Here is a 17,653-nt window from a genome sequence, read left to right as displayed (position 1 = left end):
TGAGTTTAGGCTTGCCCACTGCCTCTTTTATCTTCTGTGCTCTCAGAATCAGAGCCTTTTTTCATTGCAGTACTGTCTTTTTCTAAATCCTTGGTAGCAGGCTCAGGGGCTTACCTGAGGCAGGCAGGTATTTCTCCACTGGACTCCTGTTAGACCTGCACAGTTTCCTGCTTTATAGAACCATTTCTTTCCTCGCATTAAGCCTTTTTTAGCAAGGTCCATAATACTTCAATTACTCCAGCCTTTCTGTCAGCAAGGTGCTCTGTGGACTTCTCTTGTTGTGTCCTTGGTTCTTATGCTGCTTTATCTGGCTTGTAGTTTGCCCAGTTGTTTCTATATTTCCTGCATTAGTGTTCATATCACAGGAGAAACATATCACAGATCACTAAATTCCTGCCCCACTTTGGGAAAACGGATGTGGTTTTCCCTGTGATCTGAAGAGCAGCACATCTGGGACCTTTTGGCCCAATGTGAATTCAAAGCCTGTGGGTGCCATCAAAGCCTGAAGCTTTCTTGTGATTTCTCTTTGTATGGTAGACATGGTGTTTGATTCTCTGTGTCCATGGTTTTGTTGCTACTTGACAACTCCAGTCTACTCATGCCCTAATAGTTTTCAGCCCTTTGGGGTTATTTGATTGCTTCTATCCAAGCCTACAGCTTCTCTGATCCTTGTATTAATTACTCTTATAAACCCTTGATTAGCTCATCAGTAGTTCATCAGGTGGGCTCTTCCCACAACCAGCTCCCAAAGGAGGGAAACAGTGTGTGGGTACACATTGGCCATAGTCAGACACATGGGAGAAGTGGTTAGGATGCATCCCTTTGACTGCTGCTTTTGAAATGGTAAAGCTTTAGAGTAATGTATTGATAAAATATTGAAAAATTAAATTAAATTGGAGGTGAAAAATTATGTAATTTAAATTTATAAAGAAAATATAAACATTTAAATACATAAAGAAAAGTCAAATATAGGAAAATGTATTATGTAAATGCTGAGTTCCTTCAAAAAAACAAACCAACCAAGCAAGAGCAGCACATGACTGTATTAGTCATGAGGTAGGGAAGAAAGTGGAAATGAGAAGAGCGCAGGTGCCAGCCTTAACTATTTGAATTTTACTCTCTGAATACTGTTATAACCTCAATGAAAGCTCATGCATAAATGCAGTTGTCCTAGTATATAGCTGCTTTTTATTCCACTCAGACAGAATACGTGACACTTGTAAAATTGTGCATTCATGTAAGTGTGCTTGGGTGACTCTACCCAAGCCTGAAAAGGAATTCAGCAGCAGCAATGAGGGAAAGGGAGAAGGAAACAACAAAAATAAGTGTAATTTGGGGAGCAAATATAGGAAGAAGGAAAAGAAACCACATAGAAGAATAGCTGGCAAAAGGACGTGATAAAGATCATCTACATGCTGTGACTGCCCAAACACGGCAAATACAGCTGGGTTCTTGCAGGGCACCCTGTTTTCTTACTGTGAGACTGTGGTGCCAAGCAGGGGGTGCCAGGCAGGCACCAGGCAGGCTGTGGACCATGGGAAGCTGCCCCTCTGGCTGAGCTCTTGTTTCTGTATGCAGTGGCAGCAAGGCATGTCTGAGACCCAGCCAGATCCCCCAGCACAACCTTTCCCTTGATGGACAGTATCTCGTGTGGATTATTTTGAAGACTGAGGAAAAGTTACTTGCAGTCACACAGGTAAGAACTCAAGGGTTTTACCCCAATCTGCCTGTTCTATTCCGGTGGTTTTAAGTGCCCTTATTAAATTAGCTGCTTCCTTGCAAGCTGAGCCAGCTCTGCTTAGCTGTGAGTAAGCCCCAAGGTCTTGACCAAGTTTCATTGCAGATATGAAGATGCATGATTGTCTGCTGCCAAAGGGATGAAACCATGTCCTTGTTCCTTAGCAAGGAAAACGTTGGGACATTTGCAAATCTCTCTTAACCCATTGCTGCACCTCCACGGAGCTGCAATCTGCTCTGCTTAGAAGCCCATGAATCTGGAGGAAAGGAAGGCTATGGGTGAAATCCACTTCCTTATTGAGAGCCGTTTCAAGGTGCTGTTAATCTTCTCGCTATTACTGAGCCCATTGTGTGCAATGGTTGGATTTTTTTACAGCTGTGTAGAACATTGAGGCTGCTGGGTTTGCCTGTATGTGGACCCCTCACAGCTCTCTCCAGCCTGCTGGATTGACACTGCTGAGGTTATAGCAAAGACTATTTCCAGAGTTCAGCACAAGGAAATGTGCAGCTGGTGCACAGCCAGCAGCCCTCCTGTAAGGTCAGAGGAGGGCATCCTGCCATGTGATCCCACAGGTGACCCCAGCCCTAGGGCTGCAGCGCCTCTTTCTTTTCTCAGCAAAGCTCCCCCTTTGAAGAATTCTGTTGAGACATGTGGAATACAAATGAAGCAGGGAAGATGTGTTGTAGCAAAGGGGAATTTCAGAGGAAACCATGTTAATTCCAGAGGAAATGATGTTGTTTGCAAAACTCAGCGGGGCCTTTCATATTCAGCTAAAGCTGAAATGCAGCAGCAGGAGTTACCACACTCATCTCTCTGGCTTTCCATTTCCACCAGCCCCTGGGGAGGAGAGGAGGGAAAATTATATGGCAAACTGCTGAATCATCCCAGGGAAAGTACTCTAAATTGCAGAGATTTTCCTCAAGACCTATTCCCTGAGGGAGAACACGAAGGTAGTCACAAACATGGGAGTAAAAGTGCCAGCTGGTGACAATATGTTAAAGCCTACTGGTTTCAGTGTTTAACATTAGGTATCTTTATGGGCTGTTTCTCATCATTACCCTGGGGAAGACCACATGTTCTTAAGGTCTTTTTTTAGCACTTGTTTCAATGAAGGAAATGACTTTACTCAGGGTAATGCCACTGAGGTTATTTCAGGGCATGTCTCTGGGTCATTGACAAGCCCTCAAAGATGCTGACTAACAGTGATGGAGATTTTAGTTGTTTTTTTTTAATAACTTCCCTCTAACACAGTAGCTGGAGAAAGCTTTTGCTTAACCGTGGGCTTTCTGCTTCTATGATGCACGAAGTGCTGAGCAGGTTCACCTCAACCTGGCAGGGGTTACGAGCACTTGTGCCATGCTACCCTGAGTTGGCCGTATTTTTTCATGCCACCTTGGATCTGGAAGCATTGCAGCTCTACACAGTGCTGCATTATACATAGAGAGCAGAACTGGAAGTGCTGGGGAGTGTAGCACAGCACTGCCCCGGCTTGTTTCAAACCTAGCCAGCTTGGGACCAGCTCCAGATTCAAGCTAATGAGCTTAAGTGGACATAAGCTGATTCCATATGGAAAAATTATGGATGTCGCTTCACTCAGCTCAGTGGTATAGCTTATAAAACCTGCTTTATCCCTCTGTTTCTGGTTCCAGGATACTTCAGCCCTTCATTATTCCAGATATAGAGGAAGATGCTATTGAGCAAAATTCCTGTCAGTTATGTCTGAACAATTGTCATATATAATTGTGACTAAATCACATAGTGTGTGTTTTGCCACTTCAATGGATGACTAAATTTTTCTAAATTAGAAGAGCCTGACCAGAATAAGCCATGGCCTGCTTTGCCTATAAATACCTGTCTTATCAGTGGGAGTGCCAGCCTGATATCTCTGCATACTAAAAGCACTTTAAACAGTAATGAGCGGCAAGAACTGTGACCACATCTGAAGGTGCTGAGAGCTCAGGTGCCATGTGGGGTTCAAAACCACTTGCAAACACCTCTGTGGGGAACTTGGTCAGCTCAGCATGCAAGTGGCATTCCCTCAGCCTGGACATGCCTAGGGCCAAGGGAGCTTTGTGCCTTTGAGGCTGCAAGGTTGGTGAACTGAAAATGATGGTGCCATTGACTGGGTGGTCAGTCTGTCACCTCTGCCCCTGCTGTACTGGGGAATCTGACATGAGTGCAAGGCAAACCTTCCAGCATGATGCCAGTGTTCATTCTGATACTGAGAGGTGAAAAATGAGAAGGGTTTACACTGACCTGCAAAGGATCACTTGGGTCTGTGTCTTCTCCCCCCTGACACCTCTATCTTTTCAAACAGACAAAAAGAGGACTGAGTAGTCCATGTGCTTTGGAGAATTTGGGCTGAGGACCTGCTGCTGCCCAAACGAATAAGGTTGTGCAGTCATTCTGGCCACTTTCCTGCCAGTGTGTCAGCAGTGCACTCCCACCCATCTTAGCCAATTTTGACCACACTTGGTAGCAACATAGGGGTCTCAAGGATGTTAAGTTCTTGCATGTTTTAAAACAGCAGCCAGAGAGAAGAGGGACCCAGGTTATAGCTTAGCCCCCTGCATTTTCTGAGAGGAAGCAGTTGGCTGGGCAGTCAGCACAGATGGACTGACCATCCATGGATCTGAGGCTTTGCAACATGGGATGCCATATCTTGGCCAGACAGGGAGGAACAAGAAGGAAACTGGGCCTGTTTGTTACAGCAGAAATTCTGGTCCTCTCTGCAGCTCAGAGCCTTGGTGCCTGAGGTGCTGGTATCAATGCAGAGCTACAAACAACAAGCTCGTGTTAATTCAGACACATCATCTGACCCAAAGCAACTAAGTACCATGGCTCAACAAGTTATTGCCTTGCAGTTACTCACTAAACCATGCTTTGTCCCACTGGGAAGCAAGACCTTCATGTTGGCTTAAGCTGGGTCATTTTAGTGTGCAACTGGGGCAGGCTGGAAGTGTTTGTGCAGCTCGGCTGGGATGTGTTATCTCAGCACATCGTGTTCACACAATTGCTCACAGTCAGGTGATGACACTCCGGAGGAAAAGAATTTTTCTCGAGTTGTTTACAACTGCTTATTTGCCTTTGATTAACACTTTTCAGTGAGTATGGGAGAGCAGTTGTTCTAAATATACTTTTGATGAAATTCTTCAGTTGACAGCCACAAATTTCCTAATTCATCAGCCAGAAAAGAACAAAGAGAAAAAATGGCAGATCAGACTTTACATTCTTTGGAGGAAGATGGAGGAATGAAAGAATAAATAAACGAGCCAGGCTTTTGAGTTTAAAGCTTCTATAAAGGTCAGATCATGTTTTAAGCAACAAGCCCTTTCTCTGCAGTGTTAGTTTTGTTTTTACAACCCATTCAAACTACTGTAAGCCAGCCAAGTCTTGGGAAATTTCCCATTGTGCAGCCTCATGGGGCTCATCTCATCATGACAGTAGCTTTAAACACTAACCCCAATCCTCTTTGCACTCACAAGTCCCTGGCTCAAGCGAGGGAATGCTTTTAATTAGTGCTGGCTCGTTTATGTGGGTGCCGATTGGAGCTGGGAAGGATGGAAAATCTCAGCTACAGTAGCTGGCAGCATCGAGTTGTGTGTCTAAGCGTTGTTTTGCTGTGTGGGCGCCTTCATTTCAGCTAAGCTAACTAGGGAAGACTGTAGATAACCCAAGCTGACACTGGCATGAAAGGAAGCTGCAAATCATTTAAACTCAAACAAACAATGTAGAACAAAACAGAACAATGTTATTAGGTCAGATGGAAAATAGCCAGGCTTTGGGTTAAATGCGACAGCCAAAAAAATAGAGGCAGAAATTCATCTAGCCCAAACGCATAATGAGAGGCTGGGAAATCTAACTCATTATGAATGCCACTGTATCTCAACTGTTCTTTTTCTTTTCTTTTAATATTTAGAGGGAAGTAGGGAAAGCGCTGAAAGAAGCCTTTGATATTGGGAAACCCCCTTGTACAGATGCCGCAGTTATTCAGGTAAACCGGGCGGAACCAAAAAGGTCTCAGGGGCAGTCCTGTTTTTGCACACAAATATGTGGGTATTTGGTAAGACCCAGTTTTGCATGTCTCAGGCTAAGCTCAATGTGTTAAAAGCTTGCCAGTTAGCTGCCATACTTAGACTGTGCCTGTTTGCTCCCAGACCTGTTTTTGTCCTGTGCATAGACAAAGAAAAAAAAATAACTAAAAGAAAAAAAAATAACTAAAATAAAAATAAGCCTGAGATTAGCTAATTCAAACTGAAGTTGCATTTTCATTTATGCATCTGAATATTTATGTAATGTTCTGCGAAGTCATGGTGCATGTTAACCACTCTGCTCTCTGTGAGTTCTGCAGAGCACTTCTACAAAAGCAGTGAGGGTTGCCAAGCTGTGGCAGGGCCCCATATCTGGCAGTGCAAATGCAGACAGGCTCCCTGCCCTGTGCTGGGTACAGCTGTGACTGCTGCCCTCGTGGGTTGGGCGGTGAGAGGGGACACTGTAGAGCACAGCAAAGGTGAGCACTCCAAGGGCATTGCAGAAGCACACTCTGCTGATTTATGAGCAGCACATACCACGGCCAGAGGGCGTTTGGATCAAGACCTGCAGAAGGATTAAAGCAAATCCTGGAGTTCACATGTAGGCTCAAATGATGCTGGAGGTCAGGGGCAGGATGTGGGCTGCCAGAACTGTTATCTTTCTTCTCCACTACCACCACCCCAGCAGCAGTCCTCTTTCAGGTCATGAAAGAGGAAATTAGCTCCATGGTCCTTTGGGATGGCAGACAGCCTCAGGCACTCCACTGGAGGCATTGCAGCTGTCCTTCCTAGTGAGGATACAGCTTTAACTTGCAAAAACTAGCTTTTCTGGCCCAACTCAAACCCAGAAATCAAGTGCAGAGCTCACAGCAGGGACTGTTTGCTCCCCATCTTGCCCTGTGCCCACTGGAGTGGTGGAGCAGTGATGTACCCAGTGATGTACCGGTTCTAGGGGGACTTTTAGCCACCAAGATGATTTGTTTTCCTGGTCCTGGCTCACAGAGCAAAGGTTTCTAGCAGGAACTAGGACAAAGCCTGGTTTGAATCCTGTGGTCCTCATATCTTCAGCATCTGGCCATGCTTCAGCATCAGTGGTTTTCTCTGCTGCGTATGAAACTGACAGGTTCAAATGCTCTGGGGTGGGTGATGGAAAAGCCTGGATAAATAGGAAACCCTTATGAAATTACTGCCTCCTCAATTTTCACAAGCTGACACTGAAGATCAGATAAAAAATGAACAGGGTGTCATGGAAACTCATCAGCCATGATTTCCTGACACTTTGGGGTGGCATATTTTATCCTGTCCCTTTGGGTGAGCTTTTACATCTGTTGTGAGCAGTGGAAAAACCCATTCATGATGTGAGCCACCCTTTGTCTCTGGATGACGAGCACTGGGAGAGCACAGCCTATGAGGCCATCTGTCTCCTTTTATCCATCTGGCTCTCCTTCCCTTGCAAGCTTTTGTTTCCACAGAGCAACTAATGGGCAGCATTAAGTTGCCACCTGCTCAAGCCTGCCTGATATGGGGTGAATTTTGAGTTGTCTGGCACAGCCCACCTCCTGCAGACACCTGAGCCACCCAGCTGGGGTCAGTGGGGCAAGACATAACACCATAGGGTTTAACACACGCTGCTGTGTCAGGTGTGAGCAGTGGTGGCTGAGAAGGTGATAGATGCCCTCTTCAGACATTCCTGGTAGAGACCCTGGCAGAGGTGCAGGGCACACAGATACAGCTGCCTAACCTTTTTTTTAGCAGCTGCCCCCAGATTTGTCTGTGAGAGTGAGTCAGGTAGGAGCACAGGTGCTCCTGCAGATGTCAGGTCTTTGTTTGAGCTGAGCTGCCAGGCTGGATGTTGCCAGCAGAGAACATCTGCAGAGACAGGCTTTCTCCTGGACTCCAGCCTGCTGACCACAACAAAAACAGTGGTAGCAAAAATGTAGGGTCAGGCATTAAAATCTGGCTCCTGAAAAATACTTTTATTTCCACTGTAGCTGTAAGGGCTCTCAAAACTTAAGCAGAAGTTGCTGCCTAGAGGGCAGAGGGGTTTGGAGCAGGTGAGCAGTGGGATGTATTCCTGTTCACTGCATAGGTAACAAATGGCTTTGGCCTGGCCTCCTCTCACACATTGAAATCCACAGATACTAACAGAGAAGACAGAGGCTGCCAGGCGTGTCAGCGAGAGCCTGAGCGAGAAGGTGGAAGCTGTGTGCCTGGAGCAGTGCCTGAGGTTCCTGGAGAGGTAGGAAGGAGGTTCTTTCCCTCCTTGATAACATTCTTAATGCTCAAAAGAAAGAAATCCTTATGTAGCAACTGGGGATGCTGTATTCCCCTGGATCTTTAGTTTGATGGCTGTTTTCTGCCAAGCTCTTTCTGGATAGACAGTGCTTCACTGCTGTTCCACGTGCTCAGCATTTGCTGTTGGGCTAAAGCTGAGGATACAAAGTGCATCTGGACTTGCCAGGACAGTTTAAAGCCTTGGGGGATGTTCTGGAGAGACTTAGACCTTAAACACAGCCAGGAAGAGGGGCAGCCATGTAGCCAGAGCCCAGGCTTGGCCCTTCCTACCTTGGCTGTTCTTCCCAGGCACAGTGCTTCCTGCTGGCTCCATGGGGGGGTGAGGACCTCTGCTTTGTCCTGGTTTTATAGGAGGATGAATGTCTTTTTCCCATCTTCTGCCCTCTCACCACTTCTTCTGACTCCCTTTATCTTCTTTTTTCACTTGGGCATCTCTCGCCCTATGTGTACCCTGCATTAGAAAATGCTGGTTGTAGGTGAATGTTTCAGAAGGAGGTTTCATTTAAGATCCTTGGCCCTCCACATGATGAGAGAAAGAAATTCCTATAGAACAAGGTTGTCCAGGAGCCACTCATGAGACGGAAGCTGCAACAAAGCAGTCGACAGACTTTGTGGGTTATTCATACACGCTGAGTCTTTGTTCCACAGCTCCATCGGCAAAGTCTGAGTTGCTTCCCAGAAACAGGTTTTGCAGCAATAACAATCGTAAAATGAACCTCCTGCCTCTTGGTCCATATCAGGGGCATTCAGGCAGCTTGAGGGCTCTCCCTGTGCCATTCCTGTGCTCTCCTTCCTCACCAGCTGGGCAGGGCAGAGATTGCCTTTGTAATACTGTAGATCCCACCTTGCAGAGTGAAACTGTACACTGAAAAGACAAACAATCACAGAGTATTTCTCTGGTTTGCTGACAGGCTACTGCTGTCAGATGCATTATGCAGCATGCCAGATTAAAGATATGTCTTCCTGTTTTAATTTAGCTATGAAGATGAAGTAAGAAGCTTTCTCCAGCTTGATGGCTGCCCACCAATCTGCAGCAGCTTACGAATCCTAGAGAATTGCTGCCTTCTCAGGTTAGAAACCAGAGCCTGGGGAGTGAAATGAGTTTTCTGCTGTCTGATTTCTTTCTGAGTCTGCTCTGAGGCCAACCTTGCCTCCAGCTGGATCTGAGCATTCAACCCTGTGCACACCAACCCTGAAGCATGGAGGGAACCAGCTGCTGCCAGCAAGACCCTGTCAGAGCTGCCCTGGCTGCCCCAGAGAGAGGGAGGCTCAGATGGGGGCTGTGACCTTGGCCAGAGGGCCACGACTGCTGCACTGGCAGTGCTGTGCTGCTACTGCTTGCCTGCTCCCAGGTCCTGCAGGTGCAGAGGCTGTAGCTGGTGATCCACCATCTCCACCTTCCTGGTGCCCATGGCACTGAGCAGGAGGCTGGCAGCAGTGCTGTGTCACATATGGGGACAGTATCCTGGCTACCCCTGTTTGTGTTGTGCTGTGGTTCCTTTCACTGGCCTGATCGTTCTTCAGCACGAAAGCCTCATAAAGATTGTGCTGAGATATGTGTGTGAGTGCACTTGGTAAGCACAACCTTCAGTGCTCTGCTGAATGAAGCCCCATGGACCATGCCAGGCTCTCCCTGGGGTTGCTAGGAAGGAGGGAAGCAATAAAGCACAGAAGGGTGGAGGAGGCTGTTTGCACCTATGAGCTAATTTCAGAAGCACTTGCAGCAACGGAGAAAACAAAGTTGCTTCACTTCTTCCTGTGCAAAGTTATCTGGGGATCTCTGGAGTCAGCGAAATGCCAAAATCCAGCATATGCACTGTGATTACTTGACATCAGAGCCTTGTGTTGAGCCTCAGTAGCTGTTTTGTTTGTTGTATTTGCATGTTGCTGATGCTGGATCCCAGACTGCATACTTATGAGTCTTTTTTATGTAATTCTTCACAGTGATCCTGAGAACGAAGTTGTACACTGAACTTTTCCAGATTGCAAAATATCTAGTTTCAAGCTGGTGATAATTTTAACCAGGATTTGCTGATTTGAAGACTGTTATGATGGAAGATAATTGTCTTGTATTTGTAGGTTGTCTGAGGTACACAGAATGCTCGTTCAGCCTCTGTTTGTCAAGACCACTTCATGCCTACTCATTTTTGGAAATACTAGAATTTTTTACTGATCTGATCTCACTAGTGATGAGTACAAGTGGCATTTGTGTGCACTGAGCTTTCCTGTCCTTGTGGCAGTGTCTTAATGAGAGCCATCCAAAAGATGGGTGCACAAATGTGGGTCACTGAGCTAGCCCTGAACCTGAGCATATGTCCATTCACTTACCCAGGCAGTCGTATTGGTTACAGTAGTGTCTTGATCTGAGAGAATAGCCTTATTTGATCTGATCTATACTTTTAATATTTTTTTTTAACAGGACTGTCTGGCTTAAGCTAACATACATTTGCAGTGCCAGCACTGGCCAGGATCTTAAGGTAAATGGATTTCTAGACAGGATGGAAGATGACATTACAGAGCGTTTTCTGCAGACAGTCACTTCTAAAGTCAAGGTAGGGGACACCTGTTTTAACACTATTTTCAGACTGTAGGGAAGATACACACTTCAGTGTCATATCCTGATCTGGAAAAGGTGCAACCATAGTTTGGTCTTCCAGTCCCAAGTGCTCCTCTGCTTTGTCAGAATCTGTGTATGGACAGCTTCACTTTTCCAGTTTTGGGATCCCAGTTCCATTGTTTGTAGTGTTGCTGTTGTGCTACAAGTAGGCACCCCATGGTGTCTCTAGGAATCCAGACCCCAAGGGCTGAATTTCACCAAGTACCTACTCATCCCCAGCAGCTAGGCATCTTCTCAGGGCAGTGATAACTCACAGAGCCCAAGGCTTTGGTGGGTAGTCAGGAGGCAGAGAAGACTGACCAGAAATGTGTCCCTCCCTTGAGAGAAGTTCCCCTCCCTTCACACTTGCCAGTATCAGCCCATTAGCCCAGACACCCTTCCAATCCTGGGCTCTGTCTAGGTAACACACAATTGCAGGCTCCTCAGTGTGTGATGTCGTGCATTTCCCTGGGAAACTCCCCTGAGCATCTTCAGGCTCATCACACAAGGTCCCTTGAGCAGGCTGGAGGCAGCAATAGGAAAATAGCAAAAGAAACCCTGGCTACACTATACAGTTTTGGTCTCCAGAGCTCATTGCCAGCTTGTCCCATGGGCCCACACACTGAGATGGGAACTGGGGGTGGTTCTGACAGGGAGCCTGGACAACCCTGGGAAGAAACAGGAGAGCCAGGGCTCAGGTTTTCAGTCTTCCAGGTTTGGGCTTAAGAACTTAGTACATCCTTCCTGAGTTTGAATTGTTTCTTTCTTTTATGTTTTGCTTTTCTTTGAAGTAAAGGCACAGGATGCTGCAGCTTGTGGAGGAGTCTGTTTCCGAGAGCAGAAAGAGCAAACGCACAATAATCCGTGTCTGCTGACTGTGTGGTGTCACTACATGTGCACCCTTTGACTCTGTCTGTGCCTTTTCCTCAGGGAACACTGAAGAACCACTTCAAAAAGTGTGACAGTGGTTTTGGCCACGTTCTTGAATCCTTAAAGCAAAGCTTTTTGGCCTTCGGGAAGAAAAAAACAGATATGTATGAGGTAAGAAATAATTAAGAAAGTGAGAAAGAGATGTTACTTAGGAAATCACTAAAACTAGTCCTTGAACCTCTGGATGGCGCAATATTTGAACATTAACCCAAACTGCAGTTTTGTCTGTTGTCAGAAGGGCTTTTAATTATCTAGTGGTCTCAGTCCAGTTCCTCTATCCAACAGAGCTGGATAGTGACATCTGAGACCTTTCTGTTATCACAGCAGAGAAACCGGCAAGTGAAGAAATGTGGAAACTGAATGTACCTCCTAAATACAAAGGGGGGAGCATTGGGCCATCTCTGATCCTACCATTGCCACAATACCTGCATATTGGAAATCTTCTCAGCTTCTAATGTGCTTTAATCTTATTTGTAAGGAGTATTTGTCCCTTTGATGGAGAGAGGACACAGAGGAGTGAAATGTCCAGATTCCTAAAGGACACAGAAAGTTGGCAAAGAAAAACCTCACAAAGAGCCCAAGATTTTTCACCTTTACAGTAACCTAAATAATTTGTCTAGAATCTTACAACACCCTTTGAGTCTGTCTCTTCAGCAATGAGTTTGGTACCTGGGGAACCCTCTTTTGTATTCAGGCTGGATTTGCTGCTGCTACCTGTGCCACATATGTCCCTCTAAAGCAGGGGGCTCCCAGGTCTGCAGTCTCTTTGACAGTGAGTTTAGTTAGCATTTTGCAATATGGAAAAAGGCAATAGAAGGTAAAAAAATAGGAGCTATTCTGCTGTTGTTCAGAGCCTGTCACTGGACATTATGTCACATTAGTGCTGGGGCAAGCAGCAGCTTGGTGGCAAAACACTGTGCCAGAGCTCTCTGTCTCTTGCTTTGTCTGTTCTGGACAGGGCTGGGGATTTCCTGTACCTTTGGACTGCAGCCTAAAACTGCTCTCATTTCAGTTGCTAATGAAGTGTGGTTTCTGTGCAGCAGCCCCTCTCCCCTTAGAAATGCTCTTCAGCCCTTTCAGGGGCTCCACACTGGAGTTCCTTAGCCCGTTGGAGTTCCTCCACACTGGAGTTCTCGGGATGACTCAGAGGGAGATACCCAGGTGACTTATCTGTGCTCAGCCACAGCTGTGTGCCAAGGGTATGGCCTTGTGTCCAGTGTAGATGCTCCAGGGAGAGTGGATCTGGCTTTGTCTGTAGTCCAAGCTCTTGCCAGGTGATGTGTTTGTTAGCCATGCCAAGTATTGCTGCAGCTCTGGAGTGTGAGTGACCTCTGGCTGAGGTAATTGGTTCCACTGCTTTTGCTTGGATGTCTCCACACTTATCATCAGTGTTTATGTCATCTCCATGCAGCTTGGAGCTACCCCATGTGTTAGACCAAGCATTTTAATGGGATACTTAAGCAAAGAAATGGGACAGCCATCTGCATGGACACTATATCCACTGTCTGCACTGCTCAGAGTCCTGTAGGTGTGGTCTGGTCCTTGCTTAGTCCAGGGAAGTTAATCTGGGTGTCTTTGCTCTGGAACAGGCCCTCGTCCAGGCTGTCAATGCCATTGTTATTACAGAATATGTGCAGGCTCTCCTGACCACTCCCAGGAAAACATCTTCTGTGCAGAGGAGGAAGGTTGTCAACAAGATAGAAGAAGATCATAGGATGATGCAAGCCATCTTTAAAGAGTGCTTAGTAAGTCTTTGATATGGTTACAGTTTTGCTCTCTTGTCATCAAGAATGGTACCGGCAGAAGAAAAGACTCTGAAAGCAACAAAAAAGCTTAAGAGTTTTTACTGCAGGGGTATCCAGCTTCACAGAAATGACAGTCAGATGTGCTGACGGCACTTCTGATCTGCCAGAAGCTGTTAGTTCATGGTTTTGAAATGTGTGACTGGAGGAGGCAAGTTTCGCACTCCTGCCACTGACATAAAAATGAGGCGTGCTCCTCTGAGCTGGTGAGACAGCTCCAAAGCTGTCAGCTCCCCCCAGCAAGCCTTGGGTACATGGCATGGAGGGGCAGCACTTTTCTTGAGCCTCTGGAGTGATGAACCAAACTGGCTGCTCCACATCTTCACCTGCTCCATGGATTGCCCTTCACGGCTGCTCCTCCCTGGACATGGGGTGTGCATTGTTATCCCTCCATCCATCCTCCTCCCACCCCGCAGGCCCTTCCCAGCCCCTCAGATCTGGGATGATGGCTGTGTGAGCCATTTCCCCCTGCTGCAGCGTTTCCCCACAGGCAAAAACATGCTGATGCTGTTGTGGTTGGTGACAGCTGCGGGGAGGAACGAGTCTTCCTGCAGGGCTAACACCTCACAGCACTAAAAGGTAAAGGTGCATTGCAGAAGGGATAGATTGGGTGTAAAAGCAGGGCCACCAGGCTGTCACATGGGTCTCTTGATTACCCAAGGGCAAGGACTGCGATGGTAGCAGAATCCCCTCCTGCAGCTGCTCCAGTTGGAGAATCACTGCTGTGCAATGTCCCTGGCATGGCTCATTAGCAAGTGCAGGCTGAGAGTGCCCAGGCACAGTGCTTTGTAAGAGGCTGGGCTGAGCAGCACAGTGGTACTGGTTGCAAAGTCAGTCTGGTAACAGGACTCAGATGTGACAGAGCTTATAAGCCCCCTTGGCTATACTGATTTTAATAATTTCACAAATTCTGAGTAATTCTCACAACTTGTCAATTTAAGTGCTAGGGATTGAAAATCTATTTTCTCACAGATGAGTCCCTTGCAAGTAATTTGTCAGCAATTCTTACTTTGTCCAACGAATAAAATGAAATCAAAATGGTCTGTAGGCTTCTCTAAAAACCTCTCAGAGCTATTACAATTAATGCACTAGTTTCATGGTGGAAAGCTGGAAGCTGCCAGTGCTTTTAGCTGAAGACCCACCTCTCCTGTAGTGATCAATCACAAATGAGTCAGTGCTTTGAGCAATCAAGCCATGGGGAATAGCAGGAGGGTTCTCTAATCTTAACTCTGAAGTTTACCAGTAATGCTCTGCTCAGCATTAGCTTTGGCTGCAATATGCACAGAAAGCTGGTTTTATAGTGCAGAGGAAATACAGGTAATCTAATTATCTATCAAGACCCTACATTTAGCTTGGGTGAAAAAAGTCTGCATCTGGTTAGGCCTGCATATCCAGTCTGTGCACTTTCTTACTTGAGGTGGGAGCACTGAAAACCTTGGGAATGAAATGCATAAGCGATTTGCAGGGGACAGCCTGATCCTCAGTCGAATGAGGCACACAGTTATGCATGCAAAATATGTACTCTACTGCAGACTGAATTTATTGTGCAGTTGCTGCACAGGCTGCACCTGCTTTCTGCCCTGCTATCACCTCTCTTCGGGCTCTTCCTTCCCCTCCATCCTCAGAACACATTAGGAAATACCTTCCTTCTCTCCTAAGAGCAGTACATGTCAAAGGCACTTAAACACTGCTTGACAAGACACCTCTTTTTTTTTTTCCTTTTAGACTGCAGGCTGTTTACCTCTGACCTTACTTGTCTGTATAGTGCTTAACCGAATCTGACGCCTTCAAATTAATTAGCATTTTGTAATAGTGAGCTTGCCAAGTATGAAGCTGTACAGTACCGGTGCCTCAGGAGCTGAGTACAGCTTGTGCACTGAGCTGAGCCAGGCATGCTGTGTGTCTGCAGTGCAGAGGAAGAGGGGGAAGGCTGTCTTCAAATATTACTATTATTTTTAATTTATGTTCAGTGCGGAGGTGCCGCGTGGAGAATGTGACCTGCTCTTTCCAGCGCCCCGTGGAGATCAGGGAAACCTGGGCTTCTCCTGCCCCAGTTTGGCATCCCGTTCTCCAGGTTTGCTTTGTCACAGAGTCTCTGTTGACGTGGTGGCATCAATAATTCAGGGAAGCAATTTAACTGTATTATGGCACTGACGAAAAATGTGAGCAAGACCTGAAGCTCTCTCTTGGCAGTTCATCTGCATTCTGCTTCTCCAGCTTTGCTGAAAATGCTGTATGTTTTTTGATGAGGTTTTTTTTTCTCCTGTGTGCTCCAGATTAGAGGGAGCTGATCATATGCAGCATCTACCAACCATGTCATATTATTTACACTCTTCGGCCCTGCTTCCCTTTTTTTCTGTTAGAGGATCTGTGTTCCCTCATCCTCTCCCTAAGGTCTCTTTTCTGTCCCTGGGCTTGCTTTGGGGCAGCAGAAATGCCAGCATGTGTGGCCAACAGAGCTTGCTTTCACGCAGGCTTAAGAGAGGGCTGTGCTTACCTCTGGAAGCAAAACACTCCACAAAAGGTGAAATAGTCTTGAAAGGACAGGCAATTTAGGGAAAAATGAGGTATATTTCCTTTGCCAAAGTAAATGCAGGAGGGGATTCTGCACTGCTGAAGGTAGTTGCCCAGTCACCCTGGAAGCAGTCCATGACTGCTCCCCAGTTTCTCTTCTCCTACCCTGGGGGCAAAACAGGTTTCTATACATGGATAGACAGTCCAGCAAAATTCCTAACTCACACAGAGAGATACCCAGTCTGATATGAGTCCAGTTCTTAACACTGTGTGCTCTTTCCCTTGCCCTGAACACACCTTTGCTTCTCTCCTCAGGGTCCTGCAGCTGGTACCCTCAAGGATCCCATAAAAGCAATTTTAGAACTTATTCAAGCTTCCGACGCTGAGGGGATGGAAATAGCTCTTCTGCCCATTCTCAAAGAATTTCCTGAGCTCAGGTAATGTCTTTTGTTTGTCTGTCTGCTGCACTTTGATGTGATTAGTTGACACCAGAAGACCTACAGCAGTATTAGTCCTGTGATACTTTTTGCAGTGTGCTGGGCCAGGCACAATGGTCACCTTTGAGTGTACTCAGTGCTGCCTCTTGGCAGATGCTGATTAACACAGTTTATAACTTTGCCAGACATGAACTGGTGAAGCTGAGATATACTTCTGTAAAGGTGAATGATAGATGAAATGGCTGTCAACAAAGCAGAAATGCTGTGGGAAAATGCTACCTGAATGGAGAATTTACAGGCACATATGTGTCAAGTGAAGGTTTCAAAAATATTCTTAACTCAGGCATTTCATAACTTCCAAGCACTTGGCTTTTGGCTTCAATACTTTACCAATCCTTGTATAACTATTTCCACAAAATTCCAGGTGCATTCAGCAAGAATATACACTTCCATTTCTTACAGGAAGCTGTTAACAGAAATGAAACACGACTTTTACTAGGAAGGTGAGGTCTTAGCTAACTGCATTTGTTTCAAGGTTCTGTGGTTTATTACATCTATCTTTTGTTCTGATGTGCTGTGCTAGCGATTGTGTTTTTCCAACCTAACATGATTGCAGGGAAGAGCTCTCTGTCATAGGATGCTGTGAAGGCCAAAAGTGTGAATAGTTTCAAATGGGGAGCAGACAATTTGTGCTAGATAATTATTTCAGTGCCTATTCAACATGACAGTCATGATATAACCCCCAGCGAGGGAAGTCTCTGAATTGTAGACTGCCAGAAGCAAAGAAAAAAAAAATGAAAAGAGAGATCTTGTTATGCTTCATCTGGTTTCTGTATTCTTTTCCTAAACATTTACTACTTTTGAGGATGCTATTGAGCTAAAAAGCTGCTTATCTGATACAGCATAGTGATTCTTACTCTCTTACTATGTATATACATACATACATAAATAATATATATATAGTATAGGAAGTGAGCATAGAAAGTACTCAGAAGACCCAGGTCTCAGAGGAGGTCATCCTGGTGTGAGTGGATGCACTGTTCTTGATTACAACAGATTTCTGTATGTTTAAAACTGTTTGGCTTGGATACATTTGCCTTCTATCTAATATGGTGCTGCTCAGCGAAGCAATGCTCTGTAGAGCAAAAATCCTATAACCTTCCAGATGAACAAGAATTAGCACCATTCGAGGGGGGAAAAGATGTCAAAAATGCTTCCAAATGGTCAAATGCAGAGTTATCTGAAACCTATTGTGATAGATACAAGTCTTTTTCTCGGAATAACTCGAGTTGAAGGTTTCCACAACTTCA

At 45.9% G+C, this 17,653-nt stretch overlaps 1 protein-coding gene across 4 annotated transcripts in view; it reads left to right on the top strand.

The window, feature by feature from the left end:
• The window catches only part of LOC113963162 (exocyst complex component 3-like protein), a 42,403-nt gene that overhangs the window by 20,293 nt on the left and 4,457 nt on the right, over positions 1–17,653 (top strand). For all 4 annotated transcript variants that reach the window (XM_027674031.1, XM_027674033.1, XM_027674030.1 and 1 more), the window contains 8 exons: positions 1,579–1,696; positions 5,658–5,732; positions 7,908–8,008; positions 9,042–9,134; positions 10,484–10,616; positions 11,591–11,701; positions 13,180–13,335; positions 16,222–16,343. In XM_027674031.1, coding sequence (XP_027529832.1) covers positions 1,579–1,696; positions 5,658–5,732; positions 7,908–8,008; positions 9,042–9,134; positions 10,484–10,616; positions 11,591–11,701; positions 13,180–13,335; positions 16,222–16,343 — 909 coding nt within the window. The remainder of the gene's footprint in view (positions 1–1,578; positions 1,697–5,657; positions 5,733–7,907; positions 8,009–9,041; positions 9,135–10,483; positions 10,617–11,590; positions 11,702–13,179; positions 13,336–16,221; positions 16,344–17,653) is intronic.

The sequence above is a fragment of the Neopelma chrysocephalum genome, unplaced genomic scaffold (assembly GCF_003984885.1).
Source record: "Neopelma chrysocephalum unplaced genomic scaffold, ASM398488v2 Primary Assembly neopelma1_24, whole genome shotgun sequence".
Classification (NCBI taxonomy): Eukaryota; Metazoa; Chordata; class Aves; order Passeriformes; family Pipridae; genus Neopelma; species Neopelma chrysocephalum.
Note: the sequence above shows the minus strand (reverse complement) of the source record. Positions and strands in the feature narration are given on the sequence as shown.